Source organism: Macrobrachium nipponense, chromosome 6 (genome assembly GCF_015104395.2).
Source record: "Macrobrachium nipponense isolate FS-2020 chromosome 6, ASM1510439v2, whole genome shotgun sequence".
NCBI classification, from domain to species: Eukaryota; Metazoa; Arthropoda; class Malacostraca; order Decapoda; family Palaemonidae; genus Macrobrachium; species Macrobrachium nipponense.
In genome coordinates this window covers 68,183,757-68,199,934 of record NC_061108.1, presented here as the reverse complement: position 1 = coordinate 68,199,934, position 16,178 = coordinate 68,183,757, and the positions used below count along the sequence as shown (strand labels likewise).

Here is a 16,178-nt window from a genome sequence, read left to right as displayed (position 1 = left end):
TCGCTGGCGACACGAGCCAATCGCCCAGAAATAGATTTTTTCCTTACGTCAAAATCCCTTTTTCTGGGCTCAGACTCGTGTCGCTGCGCGAAATCGTACCAGAGAAATAGCACAAGATTGTAAACAAAAGTAATAAATAAAACAGAATAGGTCTCAAATAAAAGATAAAATAAATATAAAGTGAATATAATTGCTAAAAAGATACATATACACAGTGATATAAAATTAGGAAATATGCTTAAAATTACCCTTAATTCTAATAATGTTTCTTAACAAAAGGTAATTTACATATATACAGGTAAAATGGCTTACATGTATCAAAATGATATCTGTGTAAAGGCATGTATCAAAAAATATAATAGCAATTAATATAATCAGATAAACAAATTAATCAACAATGATAATATATAAAGGAAAGTATATGACTTAATATACAAAACCCGTAACCATTATAATACGATGTATCCCCTAGCATAAAAATAAGGGGGTAACATCCATGAGATCAATGTTTATAATCATCTGTGAGTGTCCCTAGCAAAACATAAGGGGCACCCACTACACCATCATAAAAGCAGCTAAGACACAAGGTGAATGCAAATATGAACAAGGTAGGAATAGACGAAACTGTTGGGTGAGGCAGGTAGAAAGGAGGACTGAATCTTCTACTACAGATTAGCTAGAGTCAGGGGAAACTATGTTACCCGCTGCTAACTGCTGGAAATTTCAGAGCTCCAAGGACTTAAGGTAGTGACGTTTGAACACTGTCGGCGATTTCCATCCGGTATACTTTTTCAACTCATCGAAGTTCATATGTTGAAAATAATTAATTGAGGTGGCTACTGCCCTGACATCATGTGCTTTCGGGAAAGAGTCAGGATTGGCTTGCTTAATAAAGTACAGGATTTGTTGCCTGATGGCTTTAATGGATAAAGTTTCCACCTTTTTCCCTCTTAAAGAGGGGACCCGATGAAGATGAAGAGGTCCTGGACAGAAAGGCTCGTAAGGTTGAAACTGGGCAGGGATACATCTTGTGGAAGGGGTAGTACCTTCCAAGGATCCCACCTCATCAAAGGATCTTCATTCTTTGCTAAGAAGCTACGTTCCGGAGAAAGTAGGACTTCCCCTGTGGGAAGGAATTGAATATGATCCGGATCCCTGGATAAAGCCGACAGTTCTGAAATTCTTGCTCCTGAAGCTAAGCTTAATAAAAATAGGGTTTTTCTTAAGAGCATTATAAACGAGCATGTGTCATTATCGGTTTCTGAAGCCAGTTTTAGAACATCGTTTAAGAACCATGAAACTGACGAAGGCCTTACAGAAGGCCTAAGTCTAGCACAATGCCTTAGGAATAGACGAAAAGTAGGAATCCGTCAAGTCTATGTTGAATCCAAATTGAAATATCTTTTTCAAGGCTGACTTGTTTGTCGTAATCGTGCTAGCTGCTAAACCTTTTTCAAATAAGGATCTGAAAAAGGATATGCTGAATTAACTGTCATGATTCTAATATCTGATTCTCTCAGGAAGATTGCTAACTTTTTTGACAGCAGCATCATACTGTCTCAAAGTTGAATCCCTTTTATCGGATTCCAAGAAGAGAATATTCTGAGGGTCAATATTCGCATCTCTTTTTGCCACAAACTTCATGAAATCCATAAAGTTAGGGTTTTGAGAATCCCTGAGGAAGCGAACACAGTCTTCGTTTGTACTGACTGGGAGAGCCTGGGATTGGGGATCCGAAGAGGACGAAGGCCCAGCTCCAGAATTAGAGGATACCAGTTGCTCTTCGGCCGCCAGTCTGGGGCTACTAGAGCCACTTGACCCTTGAATGTCCTGAGTTTGTTTAATACTTTCATGAGAAGATTCACTGGGGGGAGGGAACATAAATCCTTCTTCCAGTTGTTCCAGTCTAGAGCCAGGGCGTCCGTGGCATAGGCCAGAGGTCCAGGTTGGGGGCTACATAACACTGGTAGTTTGTGGTTCGCTTGAGATGCCGAAGAGATCCACCTGTAGCCCTGGAACTCTTTGAAGGATCCATTGGAACGAACTGTTGTCCAGTGACCATTCCGACTAGGGGCACTGATCGGGATAGGGCGTCTGCTATGACGTTTCTCACTCCAGCTATGTGAGTGGAGGAAAGATGCCAACTGAACTTGTCTGCCAGGGAGAAGATGGCTACCATGACATGATTTAGATGACGTGACTTGGAGCCTGCTCTGTTTATACAATGTACTACCACTGCGCTGTCCAGGACTAGCTTTATGTGGGAGAGTACTTTGGTGGGTGCGCAACCTTTTTAGAGTCAAGAACACTGCCATTGCCTCCAGTACGTTTATATGGAACTGACGGAACTGAGGTGACCAAGTCCCTTGGACCTTGTGCCTGCGGAATACCCTCACACACCGCTTAAGGACGCGTCTGTGTGGATGGTGATCCCTGGTGGAGGGAACTGAAGGGGTACTGACACTGACAAATTCTTGACTTTCGCCCACGGCCGAAGTCGATTCTTTTTTTAGAATCAGAGGGACTGAGGGGATAGTCTGTCCTGGACCTGAACATTTGCCCCGCGAGCGCCAGATTTCTGGTAAGGTCTTTCAGTTTGGTCTTTCATTAAGACGTTCGTCACTGATGCAAACTGGAGAGAACCCAGGATCCTTTCCTGAGCTCTCCTTGACGCTAGTTGTGACTTAGAAATTGCTTGTTGACTGACTTCACTATTTCTTTCCTTTTGGCTGATGGGATCGACAGAGTGTGGGAGGATAGATTCCATTGAATGCCCAGCCACTGAAAGTTTGACTCTGGAGTGAGTCTTGATTTGGTCCTGTTTATTTTGAAGCCTAGATATTTCCAGGAACTGAATCACTTTCAGTGTAGCTCTGTTGCATTCCTCGACTGTTGGAGCCCAGATCAACCAATCGTCGAGATACGCTACTACCATAATCCCTTGTGTCCTGAGTTGTTGCACTACCACTTCCGCTAGCTTCGTGAACACTCTGGTGCAACGTTGAGTCCGAAGGGAACTACCTTGAAGGAGAATGTCTGGTCTCCTATCTTGAAACCCAGATACGGACGGAAGTGTCTTGCAATAGGGATATGATAGTAAGCGTCTGTAAGATCGATAGAGGTGGTGACGGCCCCACGGGGAAGTAAGGTCCGCACCTGTGAGATCGTGAGCATCTTGAACTTGTCGCAGCGGATGGCTAAGTTAAGCGGGACAAGTCTAAGATTACCCTTCTTTTTTGTGAGCCTTTCTTTGGCACGCTGAACAAGCGACCTTGAAATTTTAATCTCTTGACTCTCGCTATAGCTCCTTTCTGAAGGAGGTCCTCTGCGTACTCTGTCAATTCTTTGGAATGGAAGTTGACGGAAAGGTCTGGCTGGAGGTGGGTTCGTCAACCCAGCTCCAACCCAGACCTTTTGACACTTATGCTCTGAGCCCATTCGGCTGAAGTTCCACCGGTGGCGAAAGTGAAACAGCCTCCCTCCTACCTGAAGTTCTTCATTGGTTCTGGTAACCGCCTCGGCCTCCTCTGAAGTGCTTTCCCCTATTAAAGGGGCCTCCCGATCCTCTCCCACGAAAGGAACGCTTACCTCTGCCTCCCTTACTTACCCGAGCGGTCATACTTCTGTGAAGCTTGACTCTCGAAGGCTTGATTGTAAGCTGGAGAGATGGCGTAAGAGGTGGAGGGCTGAGGCTGAGGGGATATCACATAAATTGGCTGTGATTGACCTTTAGAAGTGGAAGGTTGGGCTGCCTGCACTAATGGTACCGCTGGAACTTGCTGAGGAAAGCGTGGTTGCTTTTTCTGGTAAGGATGGAAACGCCTGGGTTTCCTCTGTCCCTTACCTTTAGGTGTTAGGTCTTGCCTCCTCTTAGCCGTAAGGCCCCAACGGTCCTTAAGGCTCTGGTTCAACCTCGTAGCCTCTGACTGGACTTCCTTTTACCATAGCTTTGGACGAGTCTGCTCCCCAAGATGTTAGACGAGAGTAACCGATTTGGCTCATGACTTAAATGGTTGCATCTTGTAGGACCGCTTCCTACAATTCGTTCTAGCAGTGGCAAACTCAAACATATCTGACTGTACCGTTTGAGTCAGGGCTTTGGTCATGAGCTTAAAAATCGGTTCTGATCCATAGGCCATGGTTGCTACCTCGGACATAGCCATAGAGTTAATTGATCTGGCTAGTCGCGATTTCGCGTCAAATAATTCAGCCTGAATAAGGCTATCTGGAAGCCTGGGTAGCTTTCACCAAACTGCTCCATAGCACAGTCCGGTTTGAGTTTGCCAGCTGAGAAGGTGTTCGGCAAGTCTTCCCACAATTCTCCAAACTGAGGGGAGTACGGTAGAAGTGGGATCTGCTTCCTTCAACTGAGGTATGGGTTTCCCCCCTTCTGGGCCGCTGGGATGGTCGACCTCGCGATCTTGGTCAGGAACGGGAGCGGGGTACTTTCATCCATTGTGAAAATGGTAAAGGGACTCTTAAAAGGTTGTATCTTGGTATTAGAACAATCCATGTCCTCTAAACACCTGAGCCATTTCTTTTGAGCCTGGTCTCGTGAATAGAGGACTGTCTCCTTTGGTACCCTATCGTCCGAACCATGGCTGAAGGTGTGAGCCTTGCGTAGCCTATGAACGGAGGCTGGAGGTCTTCCGGGTAGAACTCGAAGTCCTCTATTCTTCGAGTCCCAAATTTCCGGTATAGAGATGAAACCGTCCTGGAAGGGGGCGTATGACGCTACTCTCCATGGGTTATTCATAGAGAACGGAGGTAGCGAGTCATAGGGAGGAAGCTGAGTTCCACTTGTATTGGAAAGTGGAGGAGAGGCTAGAGGAGCTTTCTCTTAGCCCGGCTATAATGGAGTCTTGGAAGTAATCCTATCCGACAAACGAGAGATCATTTGTTCCATGCTACTCTTTAGGGAACCCAACAGGTCGCCCACCTGTTTTTCAACAGGCCAGCATTGGAGTCCAAAGCCGGAGCTGCTGCGGAGGTGGAAGGGTGGCTCTGAATCGGAACCAAGGGTAGCGGAACTGGTGACTCTGCCGAGTGCGAGATCTCTCTCTGGAGGATTTTACTCCTCGAGACTTAGAGCCGGAGCTAGAAGCTTTAGACCTGTCTGCTCCGGGAATCCCAGCCGGAGACTTACGGGAGGAGGATGAAGCTGAGGTCGTCTTCTTAGACGACGATGACGTCTTAGTCAAGGTCATCACTGCTTTACTCTTGACCTTAGGTCTAACCGAAGCGTCAGGAGGAGAATATAATTCATCACCCGTAAAGCCTTGGAAGGATGGAGAGGTTGCAGGAGTAGAAGAAAACAGTTACGCCCAAGGGAGACCCTTGGGTTGGTGTCCACCGTACCTACCTCCGACCAACAGGTCGTCTACACCTACCATAGGTTCAACATTAATATCTAGAGTCGCGACGTCTGTGGAGATATCCTGGTCTTGATCAGTTAATGAGGCAGCCAGCTGTTGTTGGATGAAGGCGATAGTCGGGCCGCCTCTACTGGGTCCACGTATCCTGTCGCCTTGCCTCCGGGGAAGATTAATACCGCCAACCGTTTCTCCAGGATGTAGGGCATACCCTTGGCGGCGTTCTTCCCAAAACCGCCGACCCAGGCCCGCAGGGTAGCCAGTGCGGTATCCCTCACTGCCGGCGCCTGGAAGAGAGGGCGTAGATTGATTTAAGATTTAAGAATCGCTTAAAACTAAAACTTAAAGTATAACTTAAACTAGATGCCTTAAGTTAAAATGAATGATGAAAACTTAAGCACTAAAAAAGAAGCAGAGCAGCTACTGGAGATGGAATACTTACCCCCGTCCAAAAGCTGGCTCACCAAGGTCGTAACATATGGTACACGTCTCATGGTACCAGACCTGGATGTCCCCGTGCAAAGTCGCGCATGGAGCATGGGACCGGCAAACTTCGTGTCCACATGGGTCCTGAAGTGTGGCGGCGCATCCCGGGTGCTCACAGTTGGTGGCCTGTAAAGTGGGAAGACACATGAGTATCTTAAAGAGTAAACACTTACAGACTAAAGGACAGAAGAACTCCGTTGCATGCGGAGCTCGGAAAAAATTTGGGCATAACCCCTCCCTGCATCGCCTGAATAGGCTATAATCCCGGAGAGATCCGGTAAGACATGTAAGGGAGGGGGGGATGGTTTAAGGTACTTAAGATAAACTTATAGTTAATCTAAAACACTTAAACCTAAAACACAAACGAACCGGACCAAGTCCAGTGCGTAGCGGAGTGTAGTAACTCAGCAATACGGTAAGGTTAGGCAGTGACCCCCTGTATGTTCCGGTCCACTCTACTGGGTGGACTAACATCTTTCCACTGGATACCAGACTCCGGTCAGGAAAGGAGCCCTAGTAAGGTGGGAAAGGGCGAGAAGACATACAGGCTCGAACTAGCACGGAGCGACAAGGTAGCAACGGAGGGGGGGAAAGGACCAGTACCCCCACTACGTACCACCCGGCCGGACCGAGAAGCCGGAGCGGTCGAGTCCAGTCTGGGTCTGTCCCGACTCCCTAGCCCCCTCCGCCTGGGGGGAGAGAGGGAGGCAGGCTCGGGTAGAATGAGCGAGCATGGGCAGACCGACCCACCCCCGCCCGACTCTATGGAAGAGCGGGAGGGGGGGGGAAGGGTGACTGGGCAGGCGTCTGGCTGTCTCGTGATCACGTAGTGACCACGAGGCGGTAAGACCAACATAAGACAACTAAGCTAGGACAAAACCAACTATCAGAGAGATGCTATCGGGAAGCAACTGAACTGAAAAGCGGTAGCATATAGGCCCACTGGGCCAAAACCAACTGATCAGAGAGATGCTATAGGGAAGCAACCGAACTGATGAGCGGTAGAATAGGCTCAATGAGCCAGGGCCTAGGCTAAGCCAGACGCCTAACCTAACTATAACAATACATTAAATAAATAAAAATGAAAGAAAGAAAACAATATAGCAGGAGAAAAAATCCAGGAGTGTACGACTAACCCGAAAGCAAGTCTACCACTCAAAGCTAGTCAGAGGCCGATACTAAGAGCCGGGACTAGGGTCTGGATAGAAGAAGCCTACATAAGGTAAAAGACATGCATGCATGACAAACCTGAGTAGACAGAACCATAAGAAAAGCGGATAATTAATATAGAGCGTACGTAGAAAAGGGATGTTCTAGGTATGGGGAGACCAAGAACGAACCCCCACCACGAGGCAGAACCATGCTGCCATGCTTCCGACCCAGAGATCGTATTTATACCTAAAAAACGGCAAATACTGTCTCAGGGCTGGAAAAAACCAACTAACCATAAATACTGAGTACTTAACTTAGCTGCTGCGATAGCTGCACGCTCCATTATAGATAAATCCAACGAAAGGGCACAAAAAACACAGAGAGAAAAATATCATGTGTGACTCGTGTGCGCTAACTGAAAAGGATGGCCACCAGAGGCGCAGCAGTCGGCAGCATGGGATGGAGTAGTAGTAGTACGAGCTGCTCACTCTGTGGGTCGGCTCCCCTCTTGGAGGGTTTTTGTAGTGGGAGATTTCTATTGGCATTTGGCTCGTGGTAGTGGTCTCACTCGCCTAGTGTTCATACCGACACCCTCCTGGAGGGTGAGCGAGTCAGTTATACTGACCTTTTTCTTTATTTTATTTATTCTCTGGTATGTGTTAGTACATTTACCCTAGAAATAATAGATTAAAGGATATTTCGCGCAGCGACACGAGCTGAGCCCAGAAAATATATATGTATATATAATATATATAAATATTATACATGTTCTCTAAAGATTACTTAGCACCACAGAACTGTACTTAACACTTCATTCACTCACTCGATGAAAATATCCAAGATCCACTTGATCTGCAGAAATGGATCCATTCTCTTTACAAGGGTCAGAATACACTAACTTACAAGAAAGAATTTCAACTCAACATTAAACCAGAAGTATAAAGACTTGATAACAAAGATTAATCATCACTCGGAAAAAGATGGGAGGTCAACTCTCATGAACTGCACAGCCAACAATCTTACTTACAAAATTAAAAGTCCAAAGTACTTGAAACCAGGAAGCAACTGTATTATCACACTACTCAAAAGAAACATATCAAAAACTTTTAATCATTAAAATTGAAATGCCACATGGCAAAGCATTTTTTATAACATGCCAAAAGTGTCACTCAACTGAGCATGTGGAGGTCTACAAGTATATTAGACTGCACAAGGCATGTTCCACTTGGAACAATGGTGCAGCCCTTTACATCATACCAAAATCAACCTTTATTTCAACTTTGCACTTCTATATACTTTATTATTTCTACATAGGTTTCATACGTGTTAAACTAATTCCCTCATTCTATATACTGTATTACATAAAATCATATAATTTTTATTATATTCCTTTCCACAGAAAGGTATACTACTGTTTACAAAGTTTACAAGCATAATATAAACTTACCTTGGCTTGATGTGATGTTTGAGTCTTCAAAAAGATAATTTTCATATTCTACTTTCTGGTTTCTTTCACTCAACAAAAAATGTGGTTCCTGAAAATAAGGTATGTTTTCAGAAGCATAGTGAAATTTTAAATTTTGTACTTTTAAATGGAATGTAGATGTTAACGCTACTATTTTCAGTTATTCTTACTTAAATCTTCATCTACATTTGATCAATTTTATTTTAACCTGTAAATCTATAAACATTTACTCAATTGGCCCTCTGGCAGCTCAAGAATAAGTTTTATCAAAACTTGAAGAGAAAAGGGGCCCTTTACACTCATCCATGCATATCATATTCTATTTCTGGGATACAATCTCCTACACTGTAAGTTATTAATTGGTGGGTAGAACTTAATTTCATTTGCCCATAGCAGAAAAGTTCAATCTATGACCTCATTAATCCAGTCCATTTCAAGATCCCTAGTTCAGTCTCACCTCAAAATAACAAAAAGAACTTCCACCAAAATACCTCCTCAGGATACTGCAAATATATATGGTTATGTTAAAACAAGTGGAATATTCAAAAGACAGAAAAGGTTTAATCAAAATCTATCAATTTACAAAATGCACCCACCTCCCAACTCCACATTTCTTGTAATGAGGCCAGATAGTACAAGGAATGACTTAACTACTTCCAGAGTAGCAAAGTAGCTCACAAACCTTCTCAGACAGTGTTCTATTAGGAATGTGTCTGAGGAGTGCTCACAGAACATTGTAAGTTACTATATATTAATGGGTTCCTATTGAATAAACCAATTTCTATTAATTTTTCCTTTTAACTAATAAAGATAAGCAAATCTCCTGACCCAGTTTTGCTAAAACTCGACTCAACTTTGAAAAGAATTTCACTTAGTTGAAATGGAACATTGCAACAATTTTTCTTAGGATTTTGCCTTTAGTTGGGAGGCAGGGAAACTAGTGACATGTGGTAATTTGGAATTTCTTATCTCCCACCACAATCTTATTTCTGGGCTCAGCTCGTGTCGGCCTATGAAAGGATCCTTAATATCATTCTTTCTAGGTAAAATTAATCTAAAATTACCAGAGAAAAACAAAATTAAGAAAATGTCAGTTAAAACTGACTCGCTCACTCTTTTAAAAGAAGTGTCGGTATGGTAATAGGGGCGAGTGGGAACACTACCACGAGACATTCACCAATTAGAACTTCCAATCAGAATCCCCACAAGAGAGAGCTGATACCAACGGGCGATGCGGCCGCCACTACTACTACTAGAGGACGCCACGGACAGCAGCGCCCCTAGCGAACATCCTTAATAATTAGTGCCAGCTTTCAGACGCATTCTCTTTGTGCTTGTGCTTTTTACGGGAAATTTTATCACCATCATCATGGAACGTTCTGCCATCGCAACGGCTAAGTTAAGTGCCTCATAAGTAATGTTTTACTGTATTTTTGTCTTCCGGGAACCAGTATTTTCCTTCTAATAGGTCATATACGGTTTCCCGGTTGTCTCGTGGCGGCGCCATGCTGCCTCGTTAAGAATTCCGGTCCTCCTCCATACTGGGACTTCTTATACTTATGGGCTTACTATATTACGTTCATCGTTTTTTACATCGAGTTTTAGCTAGATTAGCCCCTTTACCATTTCTCTTAGTTTGGTATTTAGGGCTATTATTTGTTCCAGCCCAGCATCCCGGCTCTTGCTCTTCATCGGCTATCGCTGGCTCCGAGTAGGCTTCTGTTCCTCGGAACAGTTTGCCTCCTGCTGGGCTTCTTTTTCTTCTACTAAAAGTGTCTTTTCCATCTTTACGATGTAATTTTATTCTATTTAGGGTGTTAGGCTAGCCTAGGTGCATGTCCCATGTATTGGTACAGCCTGGTTCATGGTGCCCTCCCACGGTTTGTTGTTGCTCGCGGCTTAGGCCACTTGCGGTCACGTGTTCCATCGCACCTTCCCCTTCCCCTTCCCTCCCTACCAGGTATAGGGAGGCGCTGGGGGACCCCTTGGTTGTCATGACAACCTCAGTTGCCTTCCTCCCTCTCTCTCTGAGGTGGCCAGGGGTTCCTCCCAGCGGGGGGTATAGGGCGACCACTCATAGGGTACCGAGTCTCCGAGCGGGTAGTTGTTGAGACGGAGAGGAGTAGCCAACCCCCCCCCTCTCTCTCTCGCCCCGTGTTACGCCGAGACCTTCCCCCCCTTCCCCAGTTGCTCAGCCACCTTCCCTTTCTATAACGAACGGAGCCTTCCGTCGCAGCCGGGGCACCTTTGGTTATAGATTACTGGCTCCGCCAGCGGGCGGGGTGGTCACTACTAGTGGTCGGTTGCTTGCCTACTATATCCTTACATCTCTCCCCCGCTACCGGAAGGGAGCTTGCTTCTTACCCCGGCACTCTTCTAGTAGACGGGTTGAGAAAGGTTGATATTATTGTTATTTTAAGGATATACCCTAATTTTACGATATTTGTTTAATTTTATTATTCATATGTTTACCATCCCCGCCATTATTCGTCGTGGTTTCCTTTTACCACCACACCTGGTGGATTCTATCTCTTGTCTCCGCCACCATCGGAGCAATAGCCTAGGACAACCAACCAACCTTGTTACCACACGTATTATGGCGGGGCTCTGGTTTAATCTAACTTTCTCGCTCCGGCACCAGCGGAGCAACTGTTAGGCTGTAAGTGTTCTCCTGATACTCATGTGTCTTCCCACTTACAGGCTACCAACTGTCAGGTCCTGGGATGCAACGCGACGTTGTACGACCCCTGCGGCCACGATGAGTGCAGGTCTCACGCTCCATGTGCCACGCCATTCAACGATATGATCGTCTGGCACCCGGAAGCCTGCGCCATCTGCTACGACCTAGTCAGTCAGCTGGTGGAGGGGGTAAGTCGATTATAGGCTTCTTTATCATTTTACTAACAACTCTTAGACATAAGTTTGTTAACCCCGTTCCGCCATTAGAAGCTCATCTCACCTTTTCTTTCAGGCTACTGGTGTGAGGGAGGTCGCCCTTGCTACCCTGAAAGCGTGGGTGGGCGGCTTCGGGAAGAACGCCGCCAAAGGCCAGCCTTACATCCTTGACAAGAAGCTGGCCGTCCAGATCTTCCCCGCGGGCAAGTCAACAGGTATGTTGACCCCTTGTCCGCAGCCCTCTCATAGCCTCCATCCAGCAAGATATGCAGCAATCTTTCGGGGTCGTAGCCACACAGGAGTCCGGTCTCCGGACGTCGCTACCCTGGACCTCAACATCGAGCCTATGGCGGTAGGGGCAGAGGATTTGTTGGTTGAGGTAGGTGTGTCGGGCCCGCCCGAAGGTCTTTACCTTGGGCGCTCCTGGATCTTCTGTCCCTTCTTCAAGCGCTTCTTTCCAAGGCTTTGTGGGATCGAGATCCCTACCCGCCTCTCTCTCCGCTCTCTCGTACCCCCAAAGGTGAAGGGACAGAGAGAACCGAAGACCCTAACTAAGAACGACTTCTAAGAAAGTCATCTTCGTCTTCTTCGGCTAAGAAGTCTTCGACTTCTTACGCTGACGCGGTGAAGGCCAAGCCGAGCTCTTCTTACTCGAAGAGCTCTAGAAGCAAGGCTTCTAAGGAGAAGGCTCGCGCTTCCCGCGAGCCAGAATGCCTTCTCCGGCCTCCACCGCATCCACTCCGGTAACGCCGGTGGGAGGAGCGGGACCCAGCACCTTTGATCCCACTGCTTTCTCAGCAGTGTGATGCAACAGGTGGGCGAGATGGTCGGCTCGCAAGTCTCCGCCCTGGGGACGAAATTTGAGCAGATGTTCGCACAGAGTTAGAGAGAATGAGGACCGAGTAGCTGGGCTCTCTCAGGTCCCCCTTCCAGTCTCCCCAGTGCCAAGTGCTGGTATTTTCCAGCTCCCGCCATACGACTCTCTGCCAGCTTTCTCTATGGAGAACCCATGGAGAGTAGCCGCTTACGCTCCATTTAAGGATGGTATGATCTCTATCCCGGAGTGTGGAACTCGAAGGATTGAGGGACTTCGAGTTTTATCGTCCGGGTTTGACGCAGCCTTTCATCGGCTATGCTAGGCTGACCGTAGCGGCTCTTACTAGGGAAGACAAGATCTCTAGGAGGATGTTCTCTACAGTAGGGATCATGCCCAACGGAATGGGTTCACTGCCTTGAGGACTGGGAGTGCCCACAAACACCAAGCTCCAGGCCTATAAGAGTCCTTTCACTATTTTTGCGACGGAAGAGGAGGCTTCTCTTCCGTTCGCTACAAAAATAGTAGAGAGGACTCTTCAGGCAGTCCTCAAGGATGAGCCCATGCCACAGCTAAGGGAGGCGGAGTCTACTTCTCCAGCTCTTCCCAGCTTTTGGAGAATTGTGGGAGAACTTGCCAGCCACGTTCACGCTTGGCAAGCTCAAACCGGACTGCGCCATGGACCAGTTCGGCGAGAAGCTTCCAAGGCTGCCTGATTCCTTGATTCAGGCGGAGTTCGACGCGCGAACTAGGTTTGGCAGGTCCCCTCAATTCACTGATCATAACGGAGATGGCTGCTCTCTCGTATGCTACGGAACCTCTGTTTAAGATCTTGGCCAAATCCCAGCTTCAGACGGTTCAGACGGATGCTTTCGACTTCTTCCAAGCTAGGAGAATTGCCGAAAGCACGTTCTGCAGGAGTGCACTATTAGGCACGAGCCTAATAGACTCCTGGCTTCTAGCATGTGGGGAGCGGATCTCTTCCCAGAGTCCGCTGTAAATGAAGTACACCACGAGGCTGCTAGGCTCAACCAGAGCCTTAGAGCTAGGTGGGGTATTTCATCCAAGAGGAAGCAAGAATCCGTCCCCACTGCTGGTAAGAAAACCAAAGAAGTCTGGTAAAAGGTTCCAGCCTTACCAGAAAACACCAGCAACAGCAGCAATTTGTTCAGGCCGTCCCGGTTACCCAACAGGGACAACCTGCTAGTTCTAAACAGAACCAGCCCATCCTCCTGCTGTCTCCTCAATCTCAACCTTCGACCTCCTACGCACTCTCGCCGGCCTTCAACCCTACGTATGAAGGTCAGGGCTACCCCTCCCTTTAACAAGCAATCGAGAGGTAGGGCGAGAGGCTACTTTCGCCAGCGTGGCGCAGGAAGGGGCGACAAGGAGCAGCAGTTCAGAGGAGGGCGGTGGTGGTCAAACCCGACCCATCAACAATGAGGCTCCCCAGGTAGGAGGGAGGCTGTTCCTCTTCCGTCACAGGTGGGGGTTCAGCAATTGGGCACAGAGCATAGTGTCCAAAGGATTGGGTTGGAGTTTGGATCAAAGATCCTCCTCCAATCAAATCATTCCGCCAAATACCATCAAAGGAATTGACAGGTTATGCGGAGGAACTCCTTCAGAAAGGAGCTATTGCGAGAGTCAAGCATCTAAAATTTCAAGGTCGCTTATTCAGCGTGCCAAAGAAAGGCTCAACAAAAGAAGGGTAATCTTAGACTTGTCAAAGCTAAACTCTTTCATTCGTTGCGACAAGTTCAAGATGCTTACCCTCTCGCAAGTAAGGACCTTACTTCCGCGTGGAGCCGTCACATGCTCCATCGATCTTACAGACGCATACTATCATATCCCTATAGCCAGACACTTCCGCCCATTCCTAGGATTCAGGCTAGGAAATCAAGACATTCTCATTCAAAGTGATGCCCTTCGGTCTGAATGTAGCCCCCAGGGTATTCACAAAAATAGCAGAAGTGGTTGTGCAGCAATTGAGAACTCAGGGAATCATGGTAGCAGCATACCTCGACGATTGGTTGATCTGGGCACCAACTGTCGAGGAATGTCTCAAAGCTACCAAAAAGGTAGTTCACTTTCTGGAACATCTGGGGTTCCAGATAAACAAAACGAAATCCAGACTTACCCCGGAGTCTCGTTTTCAGTGGCTGGGAATCCAATGGGATTTGTCTTCCCACAATCTGTCAATTCCAGTGGCCAAACGGAAGGAAATAGCAAAATCTGTCAGGCAATTTCTCAAATGCAAACAAACATCAAGGAGAAACCAGGAAAAGAATCCTAGGGTCCCTTCAGTTTGCTTCGGTAACAGATATCCTCCTGAAAGCAAGGCTAAAAGATATAAATCGAGTTGGCGATCGAGAGCAAACACCAAATCTCGAGACAAGTTGTTCAGTAATTCCACAGATCCTTCGCAATCAACTCCGTCCATGGTCAAAAGTAAAGAACTTAGCCAAGCGGGTACCCCTTCAATATCCCCTTCCAGCGTTAACCATTCACACGGATGCCTCCCTGTCCGGGTGTGGGGGGGGGATATTCTCAGTTCAAACAGGTTCAGGGGACTTGGTCAGTTCAATTTCGCCAGCTCCACATGTTCTGGAAGCAATGGCAGTATTTTTCTTACCTTGAAGAGACTGCTTCCCCCGAAAAAGTCTCATCTAAGGCTAGTTTTTGGACAGTGCAGTGGTAGTTCATTGCATCACAGGGGAGGGTCCAAATCCAAGCATGTGAACCATGTCATGATAGCCATCTTTGCCCTAGCAAACAAACACAAATGGCATCTGTCCGCCACTCACCTGGCGGGGTAAAGAAATTGTGATAGCAGACGCTTTGTCCCGGTCAGTTCCTCTGGAATCAGAATGGTCCCTAGACGACGGGTCATTCCAGTGGATATGCCGGAGTGCCCAGGTCTCCAAGTAGATCTCTTCGCCTCACAAGCGAACCACAAGCTCCCTTGCTATGTGGCCCCCAACCTGGACCCTCTGGCTTATGCCACGGACGCCCTGTCTGTTAGATTGGGATCAGTGGAGAAAAAAATTTATGTTTTTCCTCCAGTGAATCTTCTCTTGAAAGTCTAAGCAAGCTGAGGACTTTCAAGGGAATAGTAGCTCTGATTGCACCGGACTGGCCCGCCAAGAGCAACTGGTATCCTCTTCTTCTGGAATTGGGTCTCCGACCTCAACGGATTCCCAATCCCAAGCTGTTACAATCAGTACAAATGAGGACTGTGTTCGCTTCCTCAGGAATTCTTCAGACCCTAACTTTATGGACTTCATGAGTTTGCGGCTAATAAAGATGCTAATATTGATCCACAAAATATTCTCATTCCTAGAATCAGATAAGAGAGAGTCAACTATTAGACAATATGACTCAGCTGTTAAAAAAATTAGCATCCTTCCTGAAAGAATCAACACTACAACCATGACAGTTAATCTAGCTATATCCTTCTTCATATCCTTGTTTCGAAAAAGGTTTAGTCAGCTAGCACTATTACTACTCATAAATCGGCTTTGAAGAAGATCTTTCAGTTAGGTTTTCAGATAGATCTGACTGAATCTTATTTCACGTCTATTCCTAAAGCCTGTGCTAGACTTAGACCTCTCAAGGCCTACTGCAGTTTCATGGTTCTTAAATGATGTCCTCAAACTAGCTTCAGATACTGACAACTCGTCTTGTACATTCATAATGCTTCTTAGAAAGACATTATTCTTATTAAGCCTAGCTTCAGGAGCTAGAATTTCAGAACTGTCGGCTCTATCCAGAGATGCGGGTCATGTGGAATTCCTCCCCTCAGGAGAAGTTCTGCTTGCTCCGGATCGTAGTTTTTTGGCTAAAAATGAGGACCCTCTTGCAAGGTGGGCCCCTTGGAAAGTCATCCCACTTCCCCAAGACCCTTCTCTCTGCCCAGTATCAACTTTAAGAGCCTTTCTATCTCGTACATCCTCAAGATCCTCAGGTTCTCTCTTCATGAGAGAAAAAGGTGGTA

The 16,178-nt window shown here is 46.6% G+C and overlaps 1 protein-coding gene across 1 annotated transcript in view; it reads right to left on the bottom strand.

Annotated features, from left to right (window-relative positions):
• Positions 1-16,178, bottom strand: part of LOC135216872 (uncharacterized) — a gene marked incomplete at its 3' end in the record, with an annotated part of 42,996 nt that overhangs the window by 5,103 nt on the left and 21,715 nt on the right. Inside the window, 1 exon segment of the mRNA XM_064252387.1 lies at positions 8,458-8,545. Within this exon segment, the coding sequence (XP_064108457.1) occupies positions 8,458-8,545 (88 nt within the window).